Below are 23,243 nucleotides of genomic sequence, written 5' to 3'. Positions count from 1 at the left end.
TCTCTCTCGCTCTCTCTCTCTCTGTGTCCTGATTGGCTCTGCCTCCTGCCCGATCCCCGTGTATTTGGACGTCTTTTGTGCCTAAATCTTGGTGTAACTGAGCTGGTATATGACTCTCATCATGACGGGGTTGTCATGGTGACTACGAACAGCTCAGGAACACCAGATTATAAACGATTCGATAACAGTGTTTGTTCGCTCAGTTCGAGCGCTGCAACTAGCACGCGATTTGCTGTTCTTGCACACGCTCACTAGTGTTTCTGTTGCAGAGGTGCGCTGTGGTTGAGTGCGCGGGAATGGACTACCCTGTGCATCGAGGGGACACCATGGCCTTGGGGCTGCACGACAGGTACTGTACAATGTATGTCGTTTTTTTTTTCTCTCTCTCTTGCTCTCTCTCTCGCCGCCTCTTGTTCTTAAGCTGCCTTTCTACCGTCCGAACGTCAGCCTAGGACAAAAATCGCACGTTCTTCAGTCACAGGTCTATCGTAAGAGGGTCTTCATCGTGTGTGCAATCTGACTTTTTATTTATTTCTCTCGCGGAATTTGGCTGAGATTTTATTGGGGTCATTTCCTAGAGTCTTGGCGATTAATTACCTTCAAAGATGAACGACTGTTGCTAGTCCCAACTATGTCGCCGTAGCAACTATCGGTCCCCGTCATTGTCTGATTATCTGCTGGCCAACAAGCAATGACTGACTTATTCGAGCGACGCAATTTGGTAAGAACGTTCGAACGCTCCGTGTCGGCTGTAGAAACGCGAAAGTTCGTGAGTTTGCTCGAGCTCGTGAGTGAGTCCGGTGTACATCGTTTCGTGTTATATTATAGTATAGAAATCGCGTTTTAATGTTTTGTGAGCTCACTTTGATTTCCGTCGAGGAGGTGGGAAGGAAGGGGGGGGGGGGAGCGAAGGCGTTTATTTGAACAAGGCCCAAGTAAATTGAGTCTCAAAGCGCTGATTAGTGTTTATCCTTTACAGTGGCTCGAGATGTTCTCCAGTGTAGGATATGTGTGTGGGTCTTCCTTTTTTTTTCAAGTGGTGACTCAGACCCTCGAGGGGGATGTGTGTGAGGGTGTGTGTGTTGGATTATTTATATCTTGGGGAGTTTAGTGTGGGTGCTGTTCAGTGTGAGCGGACTGATTAAATGGTCAGTTAGCCATTTCTCCTGCAGCTACGCTCTTTGTTGTTGATGACGTAAGGGTACTTTAAAAAAAAAAAAAAAAAAAAAAAAAAAATTTAAAGGTACTAATTAAGGTAGTATAATAAACACACCTTTCCTCCTCGCTTGAAAGGGATGCCATGATGGTCCTTGGTAACCCTAACTTCCTGGGCAGTGTACTGTAGGTTATACGGGGGCGTGGCTTTGTATACTTGGGCGGGAACGTGAGGTGGGATCAAGGAGTTAAAAAAAAAACAATCATTACAATGTTCTTGAACTCTAACGCACTTAAGATATCGAGTCATGAAGTGTTGACCTTCAGGTTAAGGTTATGCAGTGTTTGTATTGTTTGCGTCACACTTTTGTGTTCTAGCCAAAGCAGTCGAGTTCTGCGATCTGTGGGGTTTTTTATTTATTTATTTATTTTAAAGATTTGTTGACCTTGGCTTATGTGTCGGCCGTTTTGTGTGTGTATGTATGTATATGTATGTATGTGTGTGTGTGTGTGTGTGTGTGTGTGTGTGTGTGTGTGTGTGTGTGTGTGTATATATATTTGTATAGATTGTCCTAAATCAGTTCCTCCCAGGATTTATTTATTTTTATTTACGATTGCAGAAATGAACGTAAAACCAACCAAACGCCGCCATATTCGGAGGAGCGTGCGATCGTGTGACGTCATCACGACGTGCGTTCAGCCAAAGCCCTCTCCGATTCGCGTGTGTCGAACACGAGTACAACTAAAAGGTCTCGTTTACCAACAAACATCACTTCATATATTTTTTTTTCTTTTCTTTTCCAATTCAAGTTTTTTGGGGGGAAAAAAAAAATAGGGAATAAAGGATCTTAAATAAATAAATAAATAAATAGGCCCAGCAAAATCAAGCAATTTTTGGTTCGGCGCAAGCTTAAAAAAAAAAAAAAAAAAACAACTATATCCTGTACGGATAGCTTTAGCTTTAGCTGAGCTATTATGAAAACGCTCCTTTTTGCTAATGTTTTGATATGTTTTGGATAGCATGCAAAATGAACCGTTATGTGATGGCGGAACGTTCGAGTGAAGCTGTGTACGGGTAACGGTGTACGGGAGGCTTTAGTCAGAAAAGAAACCAAGTGGCTACTGGTAACTCTCGGCACCATGCTGCCACACCGTGCTTCAACGATGGTGATCTCCGAGCGATCGGCGGCGTCTGCTTCAGTCCCGGGGTCGTAACCTTACAAAATGTGGAACGGTTTACGCGATGTGCTCATGGCTGGGTGGAGATGAGAGGCGGAGATTGATGGAGATGGTGGTGGTGAATATTTATGCAAGGCATTTGCTCACTTATCCTGCCATTTTTTTTTTCTCCCCTTCTCAAAAGTGCTTGCTCAGGCTGAACGAAAGAGTTACTGTCATCACACGGATGAGTATCTCTCTCTCTCTCTCTCTCTCTCTCTCTCTGAAAACGCTAAATGCAGATTAATGGAGGATTTCCTTTGAGCCCTGCCAAAAATACTGGGCCGGATCAGTCACCCAACATGCCGCAATGTTGCCGCTTTCCAAACGCGCCGATCCGAGCCTCCTTCCCTCACTCAAGGCGTGTGCCGATGTTCCGTTTTCACTGCGATCACATGATGTTGTTTTTTCTTCTTCTTTCTTCTCTCCATGGGTTCCTTTCATGAACTTCCGTGTGAAAAGGTCTGACGTCGCAATTCTGCAGAATCTCCGCTAGAACGTTCCGTTCAAATATGTAGCGTTCGGGTATTAATTATCCTGTGACTTTACGCTACGCTAAATAAACGGTAGCGCCGTCCGCTCTTGGCGTCCGTACAGAAAATGACTTTATATCATAAAGTTCTTGTTAACTTTAATGTTTTAGACTTGTGTTTTTTTTGTTTTTTTTTTTTAATTTGCCCACGTAGTTTTCTTATCATTTAAAAAAAAAAAAAACCCCAAACATTTCTTTATTTACGTTGATCATTTTCCGTTTCTTGAGAATCTTACACGCGCATGTGTTTTCATGTTTCATCAGAAATTGATGGATTTATTTATTTTTGAATTGCGGCGTACGTGATTTGATCGAGCGATGTAGCCAAAACCTTTCGAAAACATCAATATATTATATACCACTCTTATTCCACTAGGGATACTGGCCAGGATGTATTTATAAAAAAATCGATATATTTTAGGTTATTAACCCGTTCAGCCTCAAATAAAATAAAAAAACAAACACATTATTTATAGTGGTAATAGCTTGGATAAGGGCGGGTTGTGATTTCCGTCGCCGACCCCACCCCTCGGCCGTGCTTCACAGACCCCGCCTTGCGAACCATGGCTTGCGTTATGTTACCCATAATGCACTTGGCGTGTATGTAGGAATTGAACTCTGGTGTTTCTCAGGTGCTTCTCCCAGTAGTTTGCAGAGGGGGGGGGGGGGGAACCCAAAGCAGCCCATTTTCCCCCATTGTAAGAAGTAATCACTGGAATGGGTGCGAGGCGGCTCGCCGGGGTCCGGGTAAAGGGCAGGCGGATGCTGTAATGGGGGTCTTTTTAGAGTTCGGCACCATTTCATGTTTCCTGTGTTCTCCACCGTTCTTCGTCGCCGTGCCCGCTCTGCTCTTAATTACCCCTAATAATAGGCTGCTAGGAATAGACGAGCCTCTCCACACCACGCATATAGCACTTAATTAAACGGGACAGGACGGAGCGCCGCGTGTCTCCGAGTCCTCAGTGCCTCGTACGTCCAGCAGAGGGTAGAAGCTCAGTGTGCGTCTGGAGCCATGTCATAGGCAAGTGTGTCTGTGTGTCTGTCTGTCTGTCTGTTTTTTTTCTTTCTTTCTTTTTCCCCCCTTTTTAGACTTTTTAAATGTCTGAAAGAGTGACCTCTTCATATGTGTCTCATCGGTCTCTCTCTCTCTCTGTTTCATCAGTCTCTCTCTCTCTCATCGGTGTCTCTCTCTCTCTCTCTCTCTCTCTCTCTCTCTCATCTGTCTCTCTCTGTCTTTACTGTGCTGCTTCAAATTCAGAGCTCGGTTGGCTTGTACTCTGTGTTTCTGATCGCGGCGGTACATTTCAGTAGTTTTTTATTTATTTTAATTCCTCTGAGAGAGAAATCTAGAGAATCCTGACACACGTCACGTCACACACCGCTCACACTCGAGAAACCGCGTCTCCCCTGACGTGCTGTCAGCTCTTTGAACAGAGACGGACCTAATCTCAGAAACGAGCTCTCTCTCTCTCTCTCTCTCTCTCTCTCTCTCTCTTTCTCTCTCTCTCTCTCTCTCTCTCTCTCTGTGTTGGTTTTATGTTTTTTTGCCCACCTCCCTCCTTTGGAAGAGCACTGACCCGGCAGGAGAGGAGCAGCCCAGAGGCAGAGTTGGTGTCCTCATTCGGGCAGTTCTCTCCGTCAGGCACTTAGGAGGAAATGATTTGGTTTAAAACAAACAAACAATTTAAATAAGAAATGACTCGGTGTTACCATAACGATAAACTGTCAATTAATAAATAGTCAAATGAATACCACAGCAAAATGATCTGATTAAATAAGTCGATTTAATAACAAGTGATTAATATCTGATTAAATTAATAAGTAATGTAAATATTCATCTTCTTAAATAAATATAGCGCCTCTTCTCTCTTTTTTTTCTCTCTCACTGTGCCCGTCTCTCTCTCTCTCTCTGTCTCTCTCTCTCCCTCTCTCCCGCTCTCTCTCTCTCTCTCTCTCTCTCTCTGCAGTCCGCTCCTCTTCACTCACGGTGCCGCTCTTGCACATCCTGTCGCGCGCACTCGGCTGCAGCGCCGCTTCTCGTTACACCTCCTTTATGTTTTTTACTATTTTTTTTTTTTATTTTATTTTATTATTTTTATTTATTTATTATTTTCTTTCTCTTCTCGTCGCTGTTCGGGGTGGACTCCTGTTCCTCAGGAGATGCTCCGGGGTGTGTGTGTGTGTGTGTGTGTGTGTGTGTGTGAGTATGTGTGTGTGTTTTTTGTCCTGTGCGGAGCTACATGCTGCATGTTCGGCTAATCACTAGCGCGCGCTGCTGAGATCAGAGTGGAGCCGCCTCGCGCAGCAGCAGCGCGTCAGTGTACCGACACCGTTTACCTTCTTCCTCGGCCCTCTCCTCCTCGTCCTCCTCGTCCTCCTCTTCTCGCACCTTCCTCTCGGCCTGGGCTCGGAGGGATGGAAGCCCTGGCCGGAAGCTTGTTCGCGGTCCGGAGCTCGTGACACATTTTTATTTATTTTTTTTTATTCTTTTATTCCCCCCCCCAAAACATGCCGCTGAAATGGAAAAGCGCTTCTCCGGTCAGCTGGAAATTCCCCGTGCCTGTGCTTAAAGCCTCGCGCTCCTCTCCGTTATCACCGGCTTATATGTGAGTACCTGCAATAACACCGCGCGTGCGAGTCTTTCCGTTCATTTACACCATGTATTTACTGCCCGTCATCTCTTCCCCTCCCCGTGAGTGTGTGTGTGTGTGTGTGTGTGTGTGTGTGTGTTTAACGTGAACTGCTTTCGAGTTTAAAAGACAAGCGTGCGCGAGCTGGAAGAAAATGCCCGTTCATGCGGTGTTTATATTTCCGGCCTCCTCTCCCTGAGCCCGGATCTCTGGGCCGGTTAGAACCCGCCCCGGTGCTGACTGACCGGAAGGTGCGCTGGGGCGGCGGTACTGTTTCTCAATCGGTCTCGTGCGCAGCGGGTTTCATATCATTTTGTGCGCGCGGCTGCACCGGTCAGTGTCGGGAAAGGCGGAACAGTGCAGCGATGAAACGACTGGTACTGTTCTTCTTCCTCTCCTCTCTTCTCCATCCCCCCCATCTCTCCCTCTCTCTCTCTCTCTCTCTCTCTCTCTCTCTCTCTCTCTCTCTGTGTCTACCATTCTGTCTCTCTTTATCTCCTGTCTCTCTCTCTGTCATTCTGTCACTCTCTCCAGCTGTCTGCCTTTCTCTCTCTCTCTCTCTCTCTCTCTCTCTCTCTCTCTCTGTGCATGCCATTCTGTCTCTTTCTCTCTGTCTCTCTCTCTCTCATTCTTTCTCTCACTCTATCTATCTGTCTGCCATTCTGTCTCTCTGTCTTTCTGTCTCTCTCTCTCTCTCTCTAGCTCTCTAGTTTTCTATCTGTCTCTCTGACATTCTTTCTCTCTCTGTTTTTCTGTCTTTCTCTCTGTTTTTCAGTCTCTGTCTCTCTTTCTTTCTCTTGGTCTGTCTTTGCCAGTATCTCTCACTCTCTCTGTGTCTGTCTCTCTGACTTTGTCTTTCGGTCTCTTTCTCTCACTTTCTCTCGGTCTGTCTCTCTCTCTCTGTCTGTCTGTCTTTCTGTCTGTCTCAGTGTACGGTCAGTACTGGTCGTGTGTTCTGGGGAGGTTCACTGGCGTAGCGTAACTAGCGCGAGTTTAAACTCGATCGTGTTTTGTTGGTCAGAAGTGTAAAATATTGAAGTGCTACTGAAGTACTCGCCTGGATTCATCTAACTGAAAGAACAGAGTCCAGTAGCTTCATCATCATCATCGTCCTATACGAGTACACCGAGATGAAGGTTTTATTCATTTGGATAGTGTTTTGATATCCAGGCACGCCTCCATCTCCATCCAATGAAACCTGGTCTAGAACAGTATATGTCCTGCCCCCAGGGGGCGTGTCTTGTGTTACAGGTGCAGCTTGTTAAGTCACGTTTGAGGGAGGGGGGAAAAAGAGAACTCGTTGGAGTTTCTTCATCTTGAAGATGGAGGAATGTGCGTGAGGTCACGGTCCCGTGACGCGTTTCTCCCGAACGGTCTCTTCCTCCTGACTGAGAACCTGGTTCCTTCTTGTGCGCCGTCTGCGCTGGTTAATAACTACGAGGTTCTTCGTGTTTAGCCGGCTCACTGTGCGACTGTCGGGTTTGTTTTAGATTCGCCGGGCGTGTGGTGTACCTCGAGTCCTGTTGGGTTAAATGGCTCAAGAGCTTCGACGCGGTGTCACTCGGACTTCCTGTTTCAGGAGGAAGCGCGTGAATGTGCAAATCACAGAAGGGGAAAGGACGTGGGCTGCAAGAGAATGGTTGCTTTCGCATCACGCAATGATATCTGTGGCTATATTTGAGCCAATAAAAAAAAAACATGTGGGCGGGGCTTAGGTGTCTTAAAATGGAGTGCTCGCAACAGACTCTCACCTCGCTGCTGGTTCGACGTACATCAGAGTTTTTATGGTAAACTTCCGTCTTCTCTCTCTCTCTCTCTCTCTCTCTCTCTCTCTCTCTCGACCTAGCTAGGATCTTCTTGTTCGCGGCGTTTGCAGCTGTGCTACCGTGCTAGTTTGCTAGTTTGGTGTAGAAGCCATGTTGGGTGGGGGGGTCTGGAGAGATGACTCGTACGCAGAGGAATCGGTTGTTTTTCTCTGAAACGTTACTGCAGTCTGCAATTATATCCAAAACCCTACCATTCACATTTAGTGTGTGTGTGTGTGTGTGTGTGTGTGTGTGTGTGTGTGTGTTTAGAATGAAAAGGGTTTAGGCTGACTGTTTAACCCAAAATCGACAAAAATAAAATCAACCTTCAGCGCCAGGACTATGAAAAACACAGACCTGGCAACCCTTGTTTTACAGTATTATACTCAACTCCCATTACATTACTGACTGGGGATCACACTGTGTGTGTGTGTGTGTGTGTGTGTGTGCGCGCGCGTGCACGTGGATCAGGGACTCGGATCAGCTTTATTCAGCAAACCCAGCTGTGGCCTTGTCACTATTTTTTTACGTGTGTGTGTGGTGAGAGAGAGTTTTGCTGTAGGGTGCTTTTGTCCTCTCACTGTGTCTCCTAACATTCCCTCTACTGCTGCTGCCTACAGTGTGTGTGTGTGTGTGTGTGTGGTGGGGGGGCATAGTAGGCTAGGTAGGCTATATTTAGAGAGCTCAATCTGCTGGATCTATCTGTTTCATGCTCACGAGGCTAAATTAACACTAACACACACACACACACACACACACACACACACACGTCAGTTTGGTATCTGTAACTGTCCATTATGGTGCATGAGTCTTGGTTGAAACACGTAAGGCATTTGTAATAATATATTGTGCGTGTGTGCGCGTAGAAAAAGTAAAACTACCCGAGGTGGGTCATTTAAAACGAAGACGACGGACGATCCCTGTTCGATGTTCAGATGGTTAAAGCTGTGAGAATTCTGTTGCTAGGTAACCGGTCAATCCCTCTAGACCACAAGCTAGCTAAGGGTGGTTAACTAGCTAGTCTTGTCCTAGCGAGGGCGGAGCCTCTGTCGAAACGCCACGGAAATGTCTGAAATCTCAACGTTTCACTCGGACGTGTCGACGCGTTCTTGAGAAAAGGCTCCGTTCTGAATAATATTCCACCGCCATCGTGCTTGGCGTGGGGGGAGGGACTATAAGGAATGTGGGATTTTATTGCGGAGTACTGATACAGGATTAGCAGGAACGTGTCCCGTCACGTAAGAAACGAACGCTTCTCTTCACCTGCGCTTCTGTCAAATATTTTCTGATGTTGGTGCTTTTGTATTTCCTGTGAGAAGATAGCACTCTGATGTCAGGTTGACCTCGAGGGGGTGTCCCCAGGGTCCTATGTTCCCCGGATTTATACGGTATGCGACGAACACGTGGTGATTTTTTTTTTTTTTTTTTTTTTTTAAAGCCGGGGGGCATTCGACTTCGGCGTGAGCGAGAGCCAGGACGTGTTCGTACTCGGCTTAACGTCTTGTTCCTTTTCCCGTTGTAAATTCTATTCTGCAGGACGGCGTTCCGTCAGTTTAGCATACACGGCGTTGAACCGTACGGACGTAGACTGAGCTATTTTTAGACCAGCACGGACGTGGGCTGTATGTGCAACCTAGTTCGTTTGGAACGTCTCCGTAAAATTTCGAGTCTGGACGAGGGATGGAAAGGAAACGAATCCGGAGTCCTACGTAAAATCTTTTGGATCTTTTAAGTTTACTTGACGTGTATTAACAGAATATTGACGTGGCGAACGCGGGACCCTGGGAACGTAGGAATGACCCTGCCGTTGTTATCGATTCCGCTAGAGCATTTACAGAGGACTTTTAATAGAAGGTGTTTTCTGTGGTAAGCGGTAGCGTCGTATCGATGACCAATCCGGTGTAGACGTTGGACTCCGGCTACCCAAGTGCAGTTGTGTTGAAGTCGGGGGCGTGGCCAGCGCTCAGCTAGTCTGCGATCTACGAGACAACTCGAGCTCGATAGCTTTCGAATCTTTGTCGGAATGTGCCGAGCTCGAAAGATTTTTTTATTTTTTATTTCTACCCGATGTTAACACCGACTAGACCCAAACCCAGCCAAGGCTCCCTATCTAGGCGTCCTCCTGCTGAATATAGACGTGCGAAACTGCCACGTCTCGGCTGACCGGCTGTCGCGTAACCGTTTTAGCATAATTGCCATGACCGTAAAATATGTCATACCTCTCTCGTCACTTCTTTGCCCTCGTACGCCGTTAAGGAACAGAAAATGGATGTCTCTCTTGCACACCTCGCGTTATTCCTCTGAAAACACATTTATCATGTAATGGGTCTTTTATTCCTCCATCATTACTCTGGCAGGAGGGAGGGAGAGAGAGAGGGAGGGAGTGTGTGTGTGTGAGTGAGAGGGAGGGAAGGAAGGAGAGTTAGAGAGAGAGGAATGTTGACTGACGTCTCTCTCGCTCTCTCTCTCTCACACACACACACACACACACACACACACACACTTTTTACACTCAGCTCTAGCATCATGGACAAAGGTGTTTAATCTCGCAGTGATGAAAGGAAACACAGGGATTTAATTTTCACCTCACACTAGTGACTCTGACATCAGAAGGAAATGGAAGCAGTGCAGATCCGGGGGAGAAATAAAAACCCCGATGCTTCATTTGAAATATTTCTACGAGGTCCGTGTAATCCTCGGCAGATTGCCGTGGTGTAAGAGGAGTAAAACAATCCAGGAGGTCCTGTCACAGGAGAATAATCCCCTCACAGTCACTTAATCCACCCTGAGGTGGGTTTATTCTTACACTAGTGCATCGTTACATTCAATTCAATCCGACTTTATTCGTGTAGCACTTTTTAATAACGGACCTTGCCTCAAAGCAGCTTTACAGAAACGCATAAACACGGGATGCCGATTTTAAGTGTGTGAAGTTACCCCTGTGTGGGGGTGTTACGTCCATTAAGAAGAAACATTTGCGTATTTTCGAGGTCGTGATCCTAAATGAGGAACGTCGATAAAATCGAGATTAAGCAGTATTTCATTCATCTCGAATGTGGAAATGGGACACCCCCATGACATAATAGGAGGGTTAAATATTCACGTAACTGTTGGAGCTCTGAATACAGCCCTTAGTCTGTAGAAATCTAGAAGGTTCTCGAGCGATATTCCATGGAGATGAAGGAGTTCTTGAGCGTTGGTTGTAACTCAGGAAGCGGGCTTCATCGCGCGTCCTCTGATGAGAAATGTACCGCGGTTTCTCGACCGTCGTCGGCTCTAGAACTTTCTGACGAAGGTTTTAATTCTCAGCACAAGCTCGTGGATTACTTCGTCTCTCTTGCTGTTTTTCTCGGATGTGGTGTTTTTGGGGTTTTTGTTGTTGTTGTTGTTGTTGTTGTTGTTGTTGGTCACTTGCGTTTACAAGACAACCGTCAAACACGTTGACGTTTTGCTTGGCCGACACATGGACCCGGCTGGTCGAACGCCATCCCATCGCCCTGAGTTGAAAGACAGAAAAGAGCACAAGGTGTGTGTGTGTGTGTGTGTGTGTGTGTGTGTCCACACTTGGAAACGTTCCAGCTGAGTTGAAAGGGATGTTGGGTAATAAAAGCGGAGTGTGTCGAGGTCAGTGCATGTGTGCGTGTGGCAGTAACAGATGTTCTCTTGGCCTGTACCTGCAGCACACTTCCTGCACCTCCTAATGACGGTCTGGGTGTGCGTGTCCCTTAATCATGAATTATTAAAGGAATATGTTATGCTAATGCCGCAGCGGGAGAGCAGGATGGGCTGACTGCTGGAGAGAGATCTCGTTTCAGCCTCTTCTCAGCGCTTCCCCTTCTTATATTTCCTTTCCCGTTCCGTCTCGCTCGGTCATCTGCACCAGAGCAGCGGTTATTTGCCGATTATCGGCGACACGATATTCAGCCTGCGTGGTATTCTAATTAAGGCTGACCCGGGCAGCATCGCACAGGTTTTGAAGATTCGCAGGTGTTAACGAAAGTCTACTCGTGTTTTGGTTAGTATGCCGTGCGATAAACCTTTTCAGACGGAATCTTAACCTTTATTATGCGTGCAGTGGAAGCAAGCCAAGATTGGTCCAATAGTACAATATGAAAGTCCTGTGTAGAACCTTTTTATTTATTTTTTTATTTTATTTATTTTATTTTTATCTTAACGAGATTTAGTGCATGAGGAAAGTCTTACCTCATACCTTACCCTAGTGTCGTTATTTTAAAAAATTATTTTCTTTTTTTTATTATTTAATACAGACACACAAAATCAAGCATCATAGCTACTGTTCAACATATTTTCCTTTTTTTTTTTTTTTTTTTTTTTTTTTTTTTTTTTACTCCTCTGTCCTCCAGCTTAATACTGTTTTTCTTGTGCTTTGTCATAGCTGCTTCATTTCTTTCCTTTTTTATTACTGTGGACTTGCTTTAGGGCTGCAGGTCATTGCAGTCGCTCTTTAATGTCAAACAAGGAATTGCACAGAGGAAAAAAAAAAATGAGCGTGTTTCAACAACCTCGTTATTGATCCGAAGGCTTTCTTGTTTTGGGGGGGGGGGTGCTGAACCCTGCCGCCTGTAGCGTCCTTTAAGATTAGGCTCTGTATTGATGCTCTAGGCAGCCATGCAAGGATTAATGTGGATTAAATGTCCTCGCTAACATCATTAGGGCATTATCTCAGTAATACTGTAACGCTCCAAGCAGGACAGACTTTATTCATGTGGAACTAAGACATCAATAGCACCATCTGTCGATTTCGAGTCTATCTTGCTGCTGAAGCATTTCATCAGCTCTAATCACTAGTGAAGAACTGAGGCGCGTGTGTGCTCCTGAGACGATACACCGTATAGAAAGATGTAGATATAAGGAGTCCGTGGTTCAATATGACGTGATAAAAACTCTCTTTTGATAAAGCTGTGGTTCAGTTTGAGTTAATATATTCGTCTGGCTGTTAGATTTTAATCACAATAAAGCGTTCGCTTTAAGGAACGGAGAACGATTGCGTTATACAGAGAACACGTCACAAAAGTCACTTCCACTTTACTAAAGCCTAAGAAGCTCCAGAGGCCACACCTTCTTCCCTGGTACCATTGTGGACAGACCACACCCCCTACTTGGACTGACTGGTTCATAGGTCATGCCTCTGCCTGCCTCACAGGAACTGACTGATTAGTAGGCCACGCCTCTGCCTCCTTTATTATGATTGACTGATTAGTAGGCCACGCCTCTGCCTCCTTTATGATTGACTGATTAGTAGGCCACGCCTCTGCTTCCTTTATGATTGACTGATTAGAAGGCCATGCCTCTGCCTCCTTTATTATGATTGACTGATTAGTAGGCCACGCCTCTGCCTCCTTTATTATGATTGACTGATTAGTAGGCCACGCCTCTGCCTCCTTTATTATGATTGACTGATTAGTAGACCACACCTCTGCTTCCTTTATGATTGACTGATTAGTAGGCCACACCTCTGCTTCCTTTATGATTGACTGATTAGTAGGCCACGCCTCTGCCTCCTTTATTATGACTGACTGATTAGTAGGCCACGCCTCTGCCTCCTTTATTATGATTGACTGATTAGTAGGCCACGCCTCTGCCTCCTTTACTGGGACTGACGGATACCTGGGTTATGCCTCTTTCTCTGGGACTGACAGGTTCCTAGGCCTCACCTCCATCTTCTTTACTAAGACCTGACAGGCAAGAAGAATCATGATTGAGAGATGAACACACTCTTGGAAGTAAAGGAATCGCATACTGATGGCGTTTGTAAACTCCAAACGGCAGCACTAAAAGATGGTCTGTGGTATCGAATTTGACAGAGACACTCCGTCACCATCGCCTGCCTCCCTTACCCAATACACACTGCATCCGATATTCCGACTGGAGCATGGTTTGTTTTGTTTTGTTTTTTTAATCCAAGAATCTCTACACCTCCATTTGAATGGAAAAAAACTCTCTTCCCGCTGTTTTGTAGAGGACGAATGACGATCAGGGTCAGACCAGCAGCTTGCTATGCGACGGGGTCACGGTGATGAGGGGAGCGGAGAGGCGTTTCGGCTGCTTTGTTCCGTGTTTATTTTGCTGATGGTAGAAGAGCTTCGTCATCACTGACCTGATTATGCCTGATTAGATCTGTCCTTTACGTATTGGAATTGTGGTAATTACAAGATGTTGGGCTTGGAAAATAAAGGTTTCTATGGAAACGCACACGGTCCGTAACAGTACGGCACGTTTTGAAAGCCAGAAGCCGGTAATTACCCGAACTCCGATATGAGGTGAAGGTCCTGTAGTTATTTTAGGTGTCATTATCATGGTGTATTATCTCACGGTGTTGTTGAATGACATGCTACTCACAGTCAGCGCTGTCATAATGACCTACCACGTCTCACCCCTTATCTTCTCCCTCTCCGTGTGTGTGTGTGTGTGTGTGTGTGTGTGTGTGTGTGTGTGTGTGTGTGTGTGTGTGTAGATCCCTGGTGGAGGATGATGATGCTCATATGAAGGTGTCTCTTGGCTGTGGTGAGATGGGGCTCTCTTCCCACCTGCAGGCATCCAAGACGGGCAACACCCGCTTCTTCACCAGTAACACGCACAGCTCCGTCGTCCTACAGGTAAGTGTGTGTGTGTGTGTGTGTGTGTGTGTGAGGGAGAGAGCGAGACCCTATCACTTGTGATTTATCTTGTGTGGGCAATGAGCAGTAGTAGACAAAATGTCCAGACCCCCTGGCTTATGCTTCAGAGGTGCAGTGGGCCTTATTTTGTGCACGAGGGCAACGACCGGTTCTGCATCGTGTCTGAGGCTCGCGTGGCGTTTTGCCGTGTTTATTCGCCGTGAGAAAGGAAGCGTTGTCCTGGTTGCACGCAGCAGAACGTTTCTCCAGCGTCACAGCGAGTTTCAGTTCTAATTAAACGTTGCGTCATGACAAGAAGTGTACAGAACGCGACCATCTGTCTTCACGGGTGCCACGCCACAGGGACACATACACGTGTGTGTGTGTGTGTGTGTGTGAAGGTCGTCACAGTGTGGTCTGGCATCCCGATGCACATGCCTCACCCTTTCTGATCATCATTATCACCATGGCTCATGTTACACATGAGAAAGTTCATTAGCAACTGACAGCAGGTCACCTGGCAACCGTGTGTGTGTGTGTGTGTGTGTGTGTGTGTGTGTGTGTGTGAGAGAGATATTGCCCTCAGGCTGATTGAGTCTTTGTAATATCCTCGTAATGTCCCCATTAGTGGCGGTTGCCGTTTCCATGATGAGATCACACTAACAATCGCCATGACGACAGCATTGACAGCTGTCACACTCCATTATCAGGATGGACAGAATGGGAAACGACAGACAAAGGAGAAACATGTCTAGTCCTTCCTCAGAAGCGACCACAGATAAGTAGGCTGTGTGTGTCGAGCCCAGTGGCATCTTTGTGGCATCTGTGTGTCAGTGAAGGAGGCGTGGCCTCGGTCTCGATCACACTAAAGGAGGCGCAGCCTCTGTCAATGTCACTGAAGGAGGCGTGGCCGCTGCATGTCGATTACCCTGAAGGAGGCGTGGCCGCTGCATGTCGATTACCCTGAAGGAGGCGTGGCCGCTGCATGTCGATTACCCTGAAGGAGGCGTGGCCGCTGCATGTCGAACACACTGAGGAGGAGTGGCCTCTGTCTTTTTATAAAAAAATTTGTTTTACACATCTCTCTGATGCTCATTGCCCTGGAATATGCACGTTGCTGCTGTGTGTGTGTGTGTGTGTGTGTGTGTGTGTGTGTGTGTGTGTGTGTGTGTGAATCAGAGAGGAGATTGATGTGGCTTAATGAAGTATTGAAACTGAGCTCGGTGTTCACACACAATTATTGGCTGCTTAATCAGAGTTTAATTGAATCAATATTAATCAACAGATTTAGTAGGGAGGGTGTGTGTGTGTGCGCGTGCGCGCGCACACGTGCAGTGTATCTCGGTTTGGAACAAAATGGCCTACATAAAGACACGCACTCAGACGTGCGTCTGTAGTGGTGTTGAAGATGAAAGCTGATGTTGGGGAAAGAAGCCATGAAATCTTATCCTCTTTTTCTTTCTCTGTCGTTGCCTGCAAAAACAAAAACAAAAAATCTGTAACCATGACAACACCCTTACCAGCTCTAGCTAGTACACCAGCACTGACGTGCGATATCGTCGCTCCGGAAGAAACATGTCCTGGTGTCCTCTCATGCCGCTCGTTCTCCTCGACTTTTATCCGTTGCTTCCTAATCATGACGCGTGAACTAGGTCATCTGAATTATTATGGTCTCGTTTCCACGGTGACGCAATCGTAAAGTGGGATCGGGCCAGCAGCTCATCAACGCGCACACCTCACGCTGCTTGCGTTTAGCGAGCGGTGGAGATTCGCGCCTTCATCGGGGTGTAGATCGAGAACTTTTTTTTTTTTTCTTCAGACTCCAAGATCTGACCATGCAACTTTCTTTTTAAAAAAAAAAATAAATTAAATAATATTCCAGATTTGGAATCATGGGAAGTAAACACAACAGGCCATGGCGTTACTGTTACGACCGCAGAGTGGATCATTTCACTTCGCTACTCCTAATCTGAAGTTGTGAAAAGAAAACGAATCGATGGAAAAGAGAAGATCGTGAGTTTCTCTCTCGACCCCAGCCTCTGTTTTGGGAACCCCCTGGTGTACCGAGTTCCTGTAATGCACTCGGTCCCTCCAGGAGCGAACGCAAACTCGAGCAAACGCTGCGACTATCGGAGGAGCTCGCGATTTATTTGTTTGTTTGTTTGTTTATTTATTTATTTATTTGCCCCCAAAAGTAGCGCGGGTTTTCCACAGATTTGTTCCGAGACACGTCATGTGACGTCGAGTGCAGTTGAAGGCTTTCGTTTACCAACAAAGATCGCTGCGACAGAGTGCGCGAAACAATTCTGTGCGATTATTATTTTTATTTTTTTTTTTTTTACGATTCCGCCAATTCGAGCAGCGCGAATTTTTGGGAAAAAAAATCCAGCCTAAAATTTTTAGCCGCAGCAACCACCGAAGAACTCTAACTGAAAGAGATTAGTTTACGATTCCCTACCACCCCAACCCCCCCCCGGCACTGCTGAATCCTTAATGCTGACTCGGGTTTTCGGCGCGCTTTCTGGCTGACGTTCCTCATCTCTGTCCGTGTCTCAGGGTTTCGACCAGTTGAGGATAGAGGGGCTGCTGTGCGACGTCACGCTGGTGGCCGGCGACGGCGACGAAGCGTTTCCTGTCCACCGAGCCATGATGGCGTCATCCAGCGACTATTTCAAAGCCATGTTCACAGGTAAGTGCGCGCTGGGTTCACGCACGAGCCTGCCGCGCAACTGAGTTCTGTTTCATTTATTATTAATAAGAACGTGTCTTTGATTGTAGCTGTGGCTCCGCCCACTGAATTAAAATCACTTCACATATATATATTAGCTTGCTATTTTTTTTAAAAATTATTTCTGAAGGCATTAGAAGCTTGATTCTTTTTGTTGTTGTTGTTGTTTTCGTGCTCCGTGTGTACGAGTGTGTCGCGTGTACGGCGAAGCTCGTGCTGTGATGTGACGCGACGTCTCGCCCTGCTTTTGATGAATTATAAAATACAGGGTTCACGTTATAGACCTGCTCTTTCTTCCTGCCTCTGTGTGGAGCTGAAAGATATACAGTCGAGCCCCGACAAACACCTACTTCTGTGATTCTGTAGAATGAATTTTAAATCCTTTTAGAATCGTTTCCATCTAATTCTTTTCCGTCTGATGTCCCTCGGCCTCTCAGGTGGGATGAAGGAGCAGGACCTGATGTGCATCAAGCTGCACGGCGTGAACCGCGTCGGCCTGAAGAAGATCATCGACTTCATCTACACCGCCAAGCTCTCGCTCAACATGGAGAACCTGCAGGACACCCTGGAGGCGGCCAGCTTCCTGCAGATCCTCCCGGTGCTCGACTTCTGCAAAGTGTTCCTCATCTCCGGGGTACATCGACGATCATACGATTTTACTCATTGTTCTAGCCAATAAATTACAACACGGGTCCCTGTGAATGAGCTGTTGCTATAGAAACGAACGCGTAATCGATCACTACCTTCTGAGCGATCGGAATCCGACGCTAACGGGCTTTACGGCGTCTCCGCTCCAGCAAGCTTTATTTAGGTCGTCAGCTGATTAGCGAGGCCTCCGTGAGCCCAGGCGGATCGTTAGAGACGACGCGCGGCGCATGTTTATGCGCGTTCCTCGCTGCTGCGTCTCCTGCGCGAGCTTGGCTTACACACACCAGGCGTGCGGCGATTTATTACGTTTTCGTACCCAGCTCTGCTTTTAATACAGCTTTGTCGGGACGCGTTCAATTACGGCGATACGAGCCCGGTAACGGCCGCGGCGATAGAATTAGGAGGAATTTACTCGCTCGGCCGCTTTATTATCCGAGTTTGTTTTCTCACAAGACGAGTCGGTCCTGAGCGCTGTTTATGCTCAGCTGAGACGAAATAAAAACGTGGTGTTTGTAAGCAGCAGCACTCTAACACGAGCGACGGGGTTCGCTTTTATTTTGGTTTGTACTGAAAACATGTACTGAACTATATACTCCTGAGAACTCCTGAACTATATACTCCTGAGAACAGAGTGGGGTTTTTAAAAATTGAAATTAAAATAAAAAAAATTGACGTACATCTTGATTCCACTGAATTTACACCACTGTGCTGTCGAATTCTTGATTCTGATTGGTCAGAAGGTCTTGATTCATTTTCTCCAAGTTAATTCATTCACTGATTCAAAACAGTTTCCCTCTGGAATCAATCAATCCATCCATCCATCCCTTAATCCATCCATCCATCCCTTAATCCATCCCTTAATCCATCAATCCATCCCTTAATCCATCCCTTAATCCATCCCTTAATCCATCCCTTAATCCATCCATCCATCCCTTAATCCATCCCTTAATCCATCCCTTAATCCATCCCTTAATCCATCCCTTAATCCATCCCTTAATCCATCCATCCATCCGTTCATCCATCCATCCATCCATTAATCCATCCATCCATCCATTTATCCATCCGTTAATCCATCCATCCATCCGTTCATCCATCCATCCATCCCTTAATCCATCCATCCATCCCTTAATCCATCCCTTAATCCATCCATCCATCCCTTAATCCATCCCTTAATCCATCCATCCCTTAATCCATCCCTTAATCCATCCCTTAATCCATCCATCCATCCCTTAATCCATCCATCCATCCGTTCATCCATCCATCCATCCATTAATCCATCCATCCATCCATTTATCCATCCGTTAATCCATCCATCCATTTATCCATCCGTTAATCCATCCATCCATTTATCCATCCATCCATCCATCCATCCATCCATTTATCTATCTGTTAATCCATTCCTTAATCCATCCATCCATCCATTTATCCATCCATTAATCCATCCATCCATTAATCCATCCATCCATTTATCCATCCCTTAATCCATCCAGTAATCCTTTAATCCATCCATCCGTCCATCCATTAATCCTTCCATCCATCCATTTATCCATCCATCCGTTAATCCATCCAGTAATCCATTTATCCATCCATCTGTTAATCCGTTCATCCGTCCGTCCGTCCGTTAATCCATCCATTATTCCATCTGTTCATCCATCCATTAATCCCAGGTATAACAAACACATAATCGTTGATCTGGAGAACTTTTCTCTCTAACTTTTCTCGGGTTATTGAACATCTCATGAAACGAGTGTCCAGTGTGTTTTCCACCACGAGACTTCAGGGCTTTACGTTTTCTTGTTTCACTGATGTTCCGTGATGTTAATTGTAGCTCTAAATGGATAAAAAGCCTCAGATTTTCAAAAATAATGTGGGTGAAAGAAGTATAATCCGAGGCGATGTTCAGGTTAGTGTGTAATAGAACAGTGTTGTCAGTACGGCAGTAAAAAATAGTATTTTTACAGTCACGATGAAATTGTTTCATTATGTCCCAAATGATTATTTTCCAGAGTTTTGAAATTGAGAAGGCAGTGAGACACTGAGGCAGTGAGACAGTGGTAGAGCTGAAATGTCCTTCGTTATGACTAGCCTGGTAGGTGAAGATCGTCCTGAAGGCTCTTGTTTAGCCAGCAGCCTCTGACGTGACGGTTCTTCTCCTTCGGTAGGTGTCTCTGGAGAACTGCGTGGAGGTGGGGCGCATCGCTAGCGCGTACAACCTTGCCGAGGTGGACAAATACGTGAACAACTTCATCCTGAAGAACTTCCCGGCGCTGCTGGGGACGGGCGAGTTCGTGAAACTGCCCGTGGAGAGACTAGCCTTCGCTCTGTCTTCCAACGGTCTGCGGCGCTGCAGTGAGCTGGAGCTGTTTAAAGCGGCGTGCCGCTGGCTGCGGGCGGAGGACGGGCGCATGGAGCACGCGGCCCGCCTCATGCGCAACGTCCGCTTCCCGCTGATGAGCCCGAGCGAGCTCATCAACCACGTGCAGACGGTGGACTTCATGCGCACGGACAATGCCTGCGTCAACCTGCTGCTGGAGGCCAGCAACTACCAGATGATGCCCTACATGCAGCCGGTGATGCAGTCCGAGCGCACGGCCATCCGCTCCGACAGTGCGCACTTAGTGACTCTGGGTGGCGTCCTGCGCCAGCAGCTGGTCGTCAGTAAGGAGCTGCGTCTGTTCGACGAGAAGGCGCACGAGTGGCGAGCGTTGGCGCCGATGGACGCGCCTCGCTACCAGCACGGCATCGCGGTCATCGGCAACTTCCTGTACGTCGTCGGCGGGCAGAGCAACTACGACACCAAGGGGAAGACCGCGGTGGATACGGCGTTCCGCTACGACCCGCGCTACAACCGCTGGATGCAGGTGGCCTGCCTCAACGAGAAGCGGACCTTCTTCCATCTGAGCGCACTCAAGGGCCACCTGTACGCCGTCGGAGGCAGGAACGCCGCGGGAGAGCTCGGTGAGTGGGAGTCGCCGGGGGGCGTGGCTTGTTGTCTAAGTGTGTGTTCCATCCTCCGGAAGGGTGTGGTAATCTGCTTGCCAGGTTTAATTAGAGCCAGACACGGGGGGTCAGCGGTTTGGTCACCATGGTAACGGCCGAGCCTGGAGGTTGTAGTCAGGATGGAAAGCTCCAGAGGAACGTAGGGAATCGTGTGAGGGAGGAGTAATGTCAGGATTTAACACGTATCCAAGCGAACACACACACACAGTACACTCTCAAGGACATTTCCTTACACACACACACACACACACACACACACACACACACAGAGTGCCACTCCCATTAAATTACACCAACACACTTCTACCGCAGACCACAGAAAGGAGCTGAGCAGCTAAATAAAGAATGGAGACGTTCTCCTCAAACCACAGGAAGGGGATTTTTACACACACACACACACACACACACACACACACTCCTTCCTGCTCCACCGAGCCACGTTTCCACAGTCTCTGTTACCATGGCGACCGGAGTCATGCCGGTCAAGTGGATTTTATTGCTCTGAATTAAATTACTTTTGTTTTTTTGCTTTTTTTTTTCCCTCTTTCTATCGGCTTCGTACCGTGAGCTCGCGTGCCGTCTATACACACACGCGCGTGCGCACACATGCACACTGTGTTCTGCACACGTGGGGCAAGAGTAGAAGTGATTTTTAAATCAGTGATGTTTGTTTTATTTGATTTGAAAATTCTCTGGGCAGATTTATTTGTACATTTTTATATATATATATATATATATATATAAGCCACTGTTACTGTTCATCCGTTACGGATTATTGATTTCTCATTACGTTTAACCTATTGTGTTTATTGACTTTTTCTTTTTGTTTAAAGTTGACTTCATTTCTTTCGGTTATTTTCTGTCCTTCTTTCTTTCTTTATACTGATTTGACCTCTTTTTCTGTTATTTTACTTCTTTCTTTCTTTCTTTCTTCTTGTCCTTTTTTTTTTTTTAAAAAGCGACCTTGATTTCTTTCGTTTAGGTTTACTTTTAGTTCTTTTCTTTCTTTCTTTCTTTCAAAGATGACGACTTCTTTTAGTCCTTTACTTTGACTTCTTTTCTTTCTGTTACCGATTCGACTTCTTCCTTCTCGTGGTGTTTTACTTCTTTCTTTTCCCTTTGTCTAACGTTTGCTTGATTTTCTTTTAGTTCTGATCTTTTTTTTTTTTTTCCTTTTTTTTCTTCAGTGACTGATTTTGTCTTCTTTCTATCTTTAAAGGTCATGTGATCCTTTCTTTTAGTTCTACTTTGATCTCTTTCTTTCTTTTCTTTCCTTTTTTTTAAAATTCTTTCTTTTTGTTACTGGTTTTAGCTCTTGCTTTTATTTTACGTCCTTTCTTCCTTAAACGTGTGTGTGTGTGTGTGTGTGTGTGTGTGTGTGTGTGTGTGTGTGTGTGTGTGTGCACGCACGCATGCGTCGTCAGCACTGCTGTATAAATAAAAGATGTTATTAAAATGAGCAGATTTTCAGCTCATTATCTCCTGAACCTGATGTTTAAACGTAATTAACAAATGACCTTTTGAGGTAATTAACACATTACCCCTCTTACTGACAAACGACTTCTGACCATCTGTCCCGGTTTAGCGTTCCGCAGCAGAAATGAACACGATTAAATACATCGGCGTCGATAAATCCCCGGAAAAGTCCGGAGACGACGATCCGGAAGGATTTTCTCATATTTTTTTTCCTTTTCACGGAGAAACGTGGGATATAGTATTTTAAGAGGCGAGGTCTTCTTGGCCGTCGGTCCGTCAGGGAGGATGAGGTCATCATCATGGGACGGTGGGACTGTGTTTAAAGAGCTCTGGTCTTTAAGTGCGGCGCGCCGGAGTCTCCGGTGATCATCACCAGCTTTAATTAAAGAGCTAGTAAGTAGTCGTGTGAAGTTGAGTTCTCTGATCTGATCGGTCAGGAGGCGTGCTTGAAAGTTTGTGAACCCCTTTTTAGAGTTTTCGAGATGTCTGCATAAATGCGACCTAAAACGTCATCAGATTTTCCCACGTGTCCTGAAAGGAGATAAAGAGAACCCAGTTAAACAAACGAGGCAAAAATGTTACATATCTGTGAGGGGTAAAAGTATGTGAACCTTTTGCTTTCGGTATCTGGTGTGACCTCGTCGTGCAGCAATAACTGCAGATAAACGTTTGCGGTAACTGTTGATCGGTCCTGCACGTCGGCTCGGAGGAGTTTTATCCCGTTCCTCAGTACAGAACAGCTTCAACTCTGGGATGTTGGTGTGTTTCCTCACATGAACTGCTGGCGTCAGGTTCTTCCACAACATCTCTCTGTTTTGAGATCCTGGAGTTTTGATTTCCGTGAGCCGTAATCGTCGAGGTTAAAAACGAAAAAAGGCTCGAAAGGTTTCACTTTGTGTAACGAATCTAGAAAATATCAAAGTTCACGTTTTGAATTTTCCCACCATGTTCTCTCTCTCACTGTCTGTCCCTCTTTCTCTCTTTCCGAGTGCAGCAACGGTGGAGTGTTATAACCCCAGGACGAACGAGTGGACGTACGTGGCCAAGATGAGCGAGCCTCACTACGGTCACGCAGGAACGGTCTACGGAGGTTACATGTACATTTCAGGTGAGACTCGTGCCATAACCCCATACACAGACACAGACACACACACACGCTATAGAAGAAAGCTGCTGTTTTAATGTGACCGTATGCAAACACACACAAATGCCACGCCCACATTGGGCTGAGTCATAAATATTACATCCAGGATTTGAGGATTGTGTTAGCTCTGTTGTGTCTGCGTGTCTGTCTCCTGGGGTCTTGGTCTGGATGGCTGGACACCTGCTTAGGGGTGAATGGGTCTGGCTGTCTGTGAGTCTGTGTGTCAGTGACTGGGTGTGGCTTGGCGTCTGTCTGAGCGTCTCGCCGTCTGTCTGAACGTGTGTCTGAGC

General features: G+C 46.3%; 1 protein-coding gene across 6 annotated transcripts in view; it reads left to right on the top strand.

The window, feature by feature from the left end:
* Nucleotides 1-23,243, top strand: part of klhl13 (kelch-like family member 13) — a 36,298-nt gene that overhangs the window by 7,294 nt on the left and 5,761 nt on the right. The window contains exons 2-7 of one of the 6 annotated variants that reach the window (XM_053617484.1): nucleotides 270-349; nucleotides 13,816-13,957; nucleotides 16,514-16,646; nucleotides 17,123-17,319; nucleotides 19,496-20,291; nucleotides 22,804-22,917. In XM_053617484.1, coding sequence (XP_053473459.1) covers nucleotides 297-349; nucleotides 13,816-13,957; nucleotides 16,514-16,646; nucleotides 17,123-17,319; nucleotides 19,496-20,291; nucleotides 22,804-22,917 — 1,435 coding nt within the window. In that variant the 5' untranslated portion in view covers nucleotides 270-296. The other 5 variants (XM_053617483.1, XM_053617482.1, XM_053617486.1 and 2 more) reach the window with 5 other exon arrangements.

This window comes from Ictalurus furcatus, chromosome 28, assembly GCF_023375685.1.
Source record: "Ictalurus furcatus strain D&B chromosome 28, Billie_1.0, whole genome shotgun sequence".
NCBI classification, from domain to species: domain Eukaryota; kingdom Metazoa; phylum Chordata; class Actinopteri; order Siluriformes; family Ictaluridae; genus Ictalurus; species Ictalurus furcatus.
This window is presented reverse-complemented; position numbering and strand designations above follow the sequence as displayed.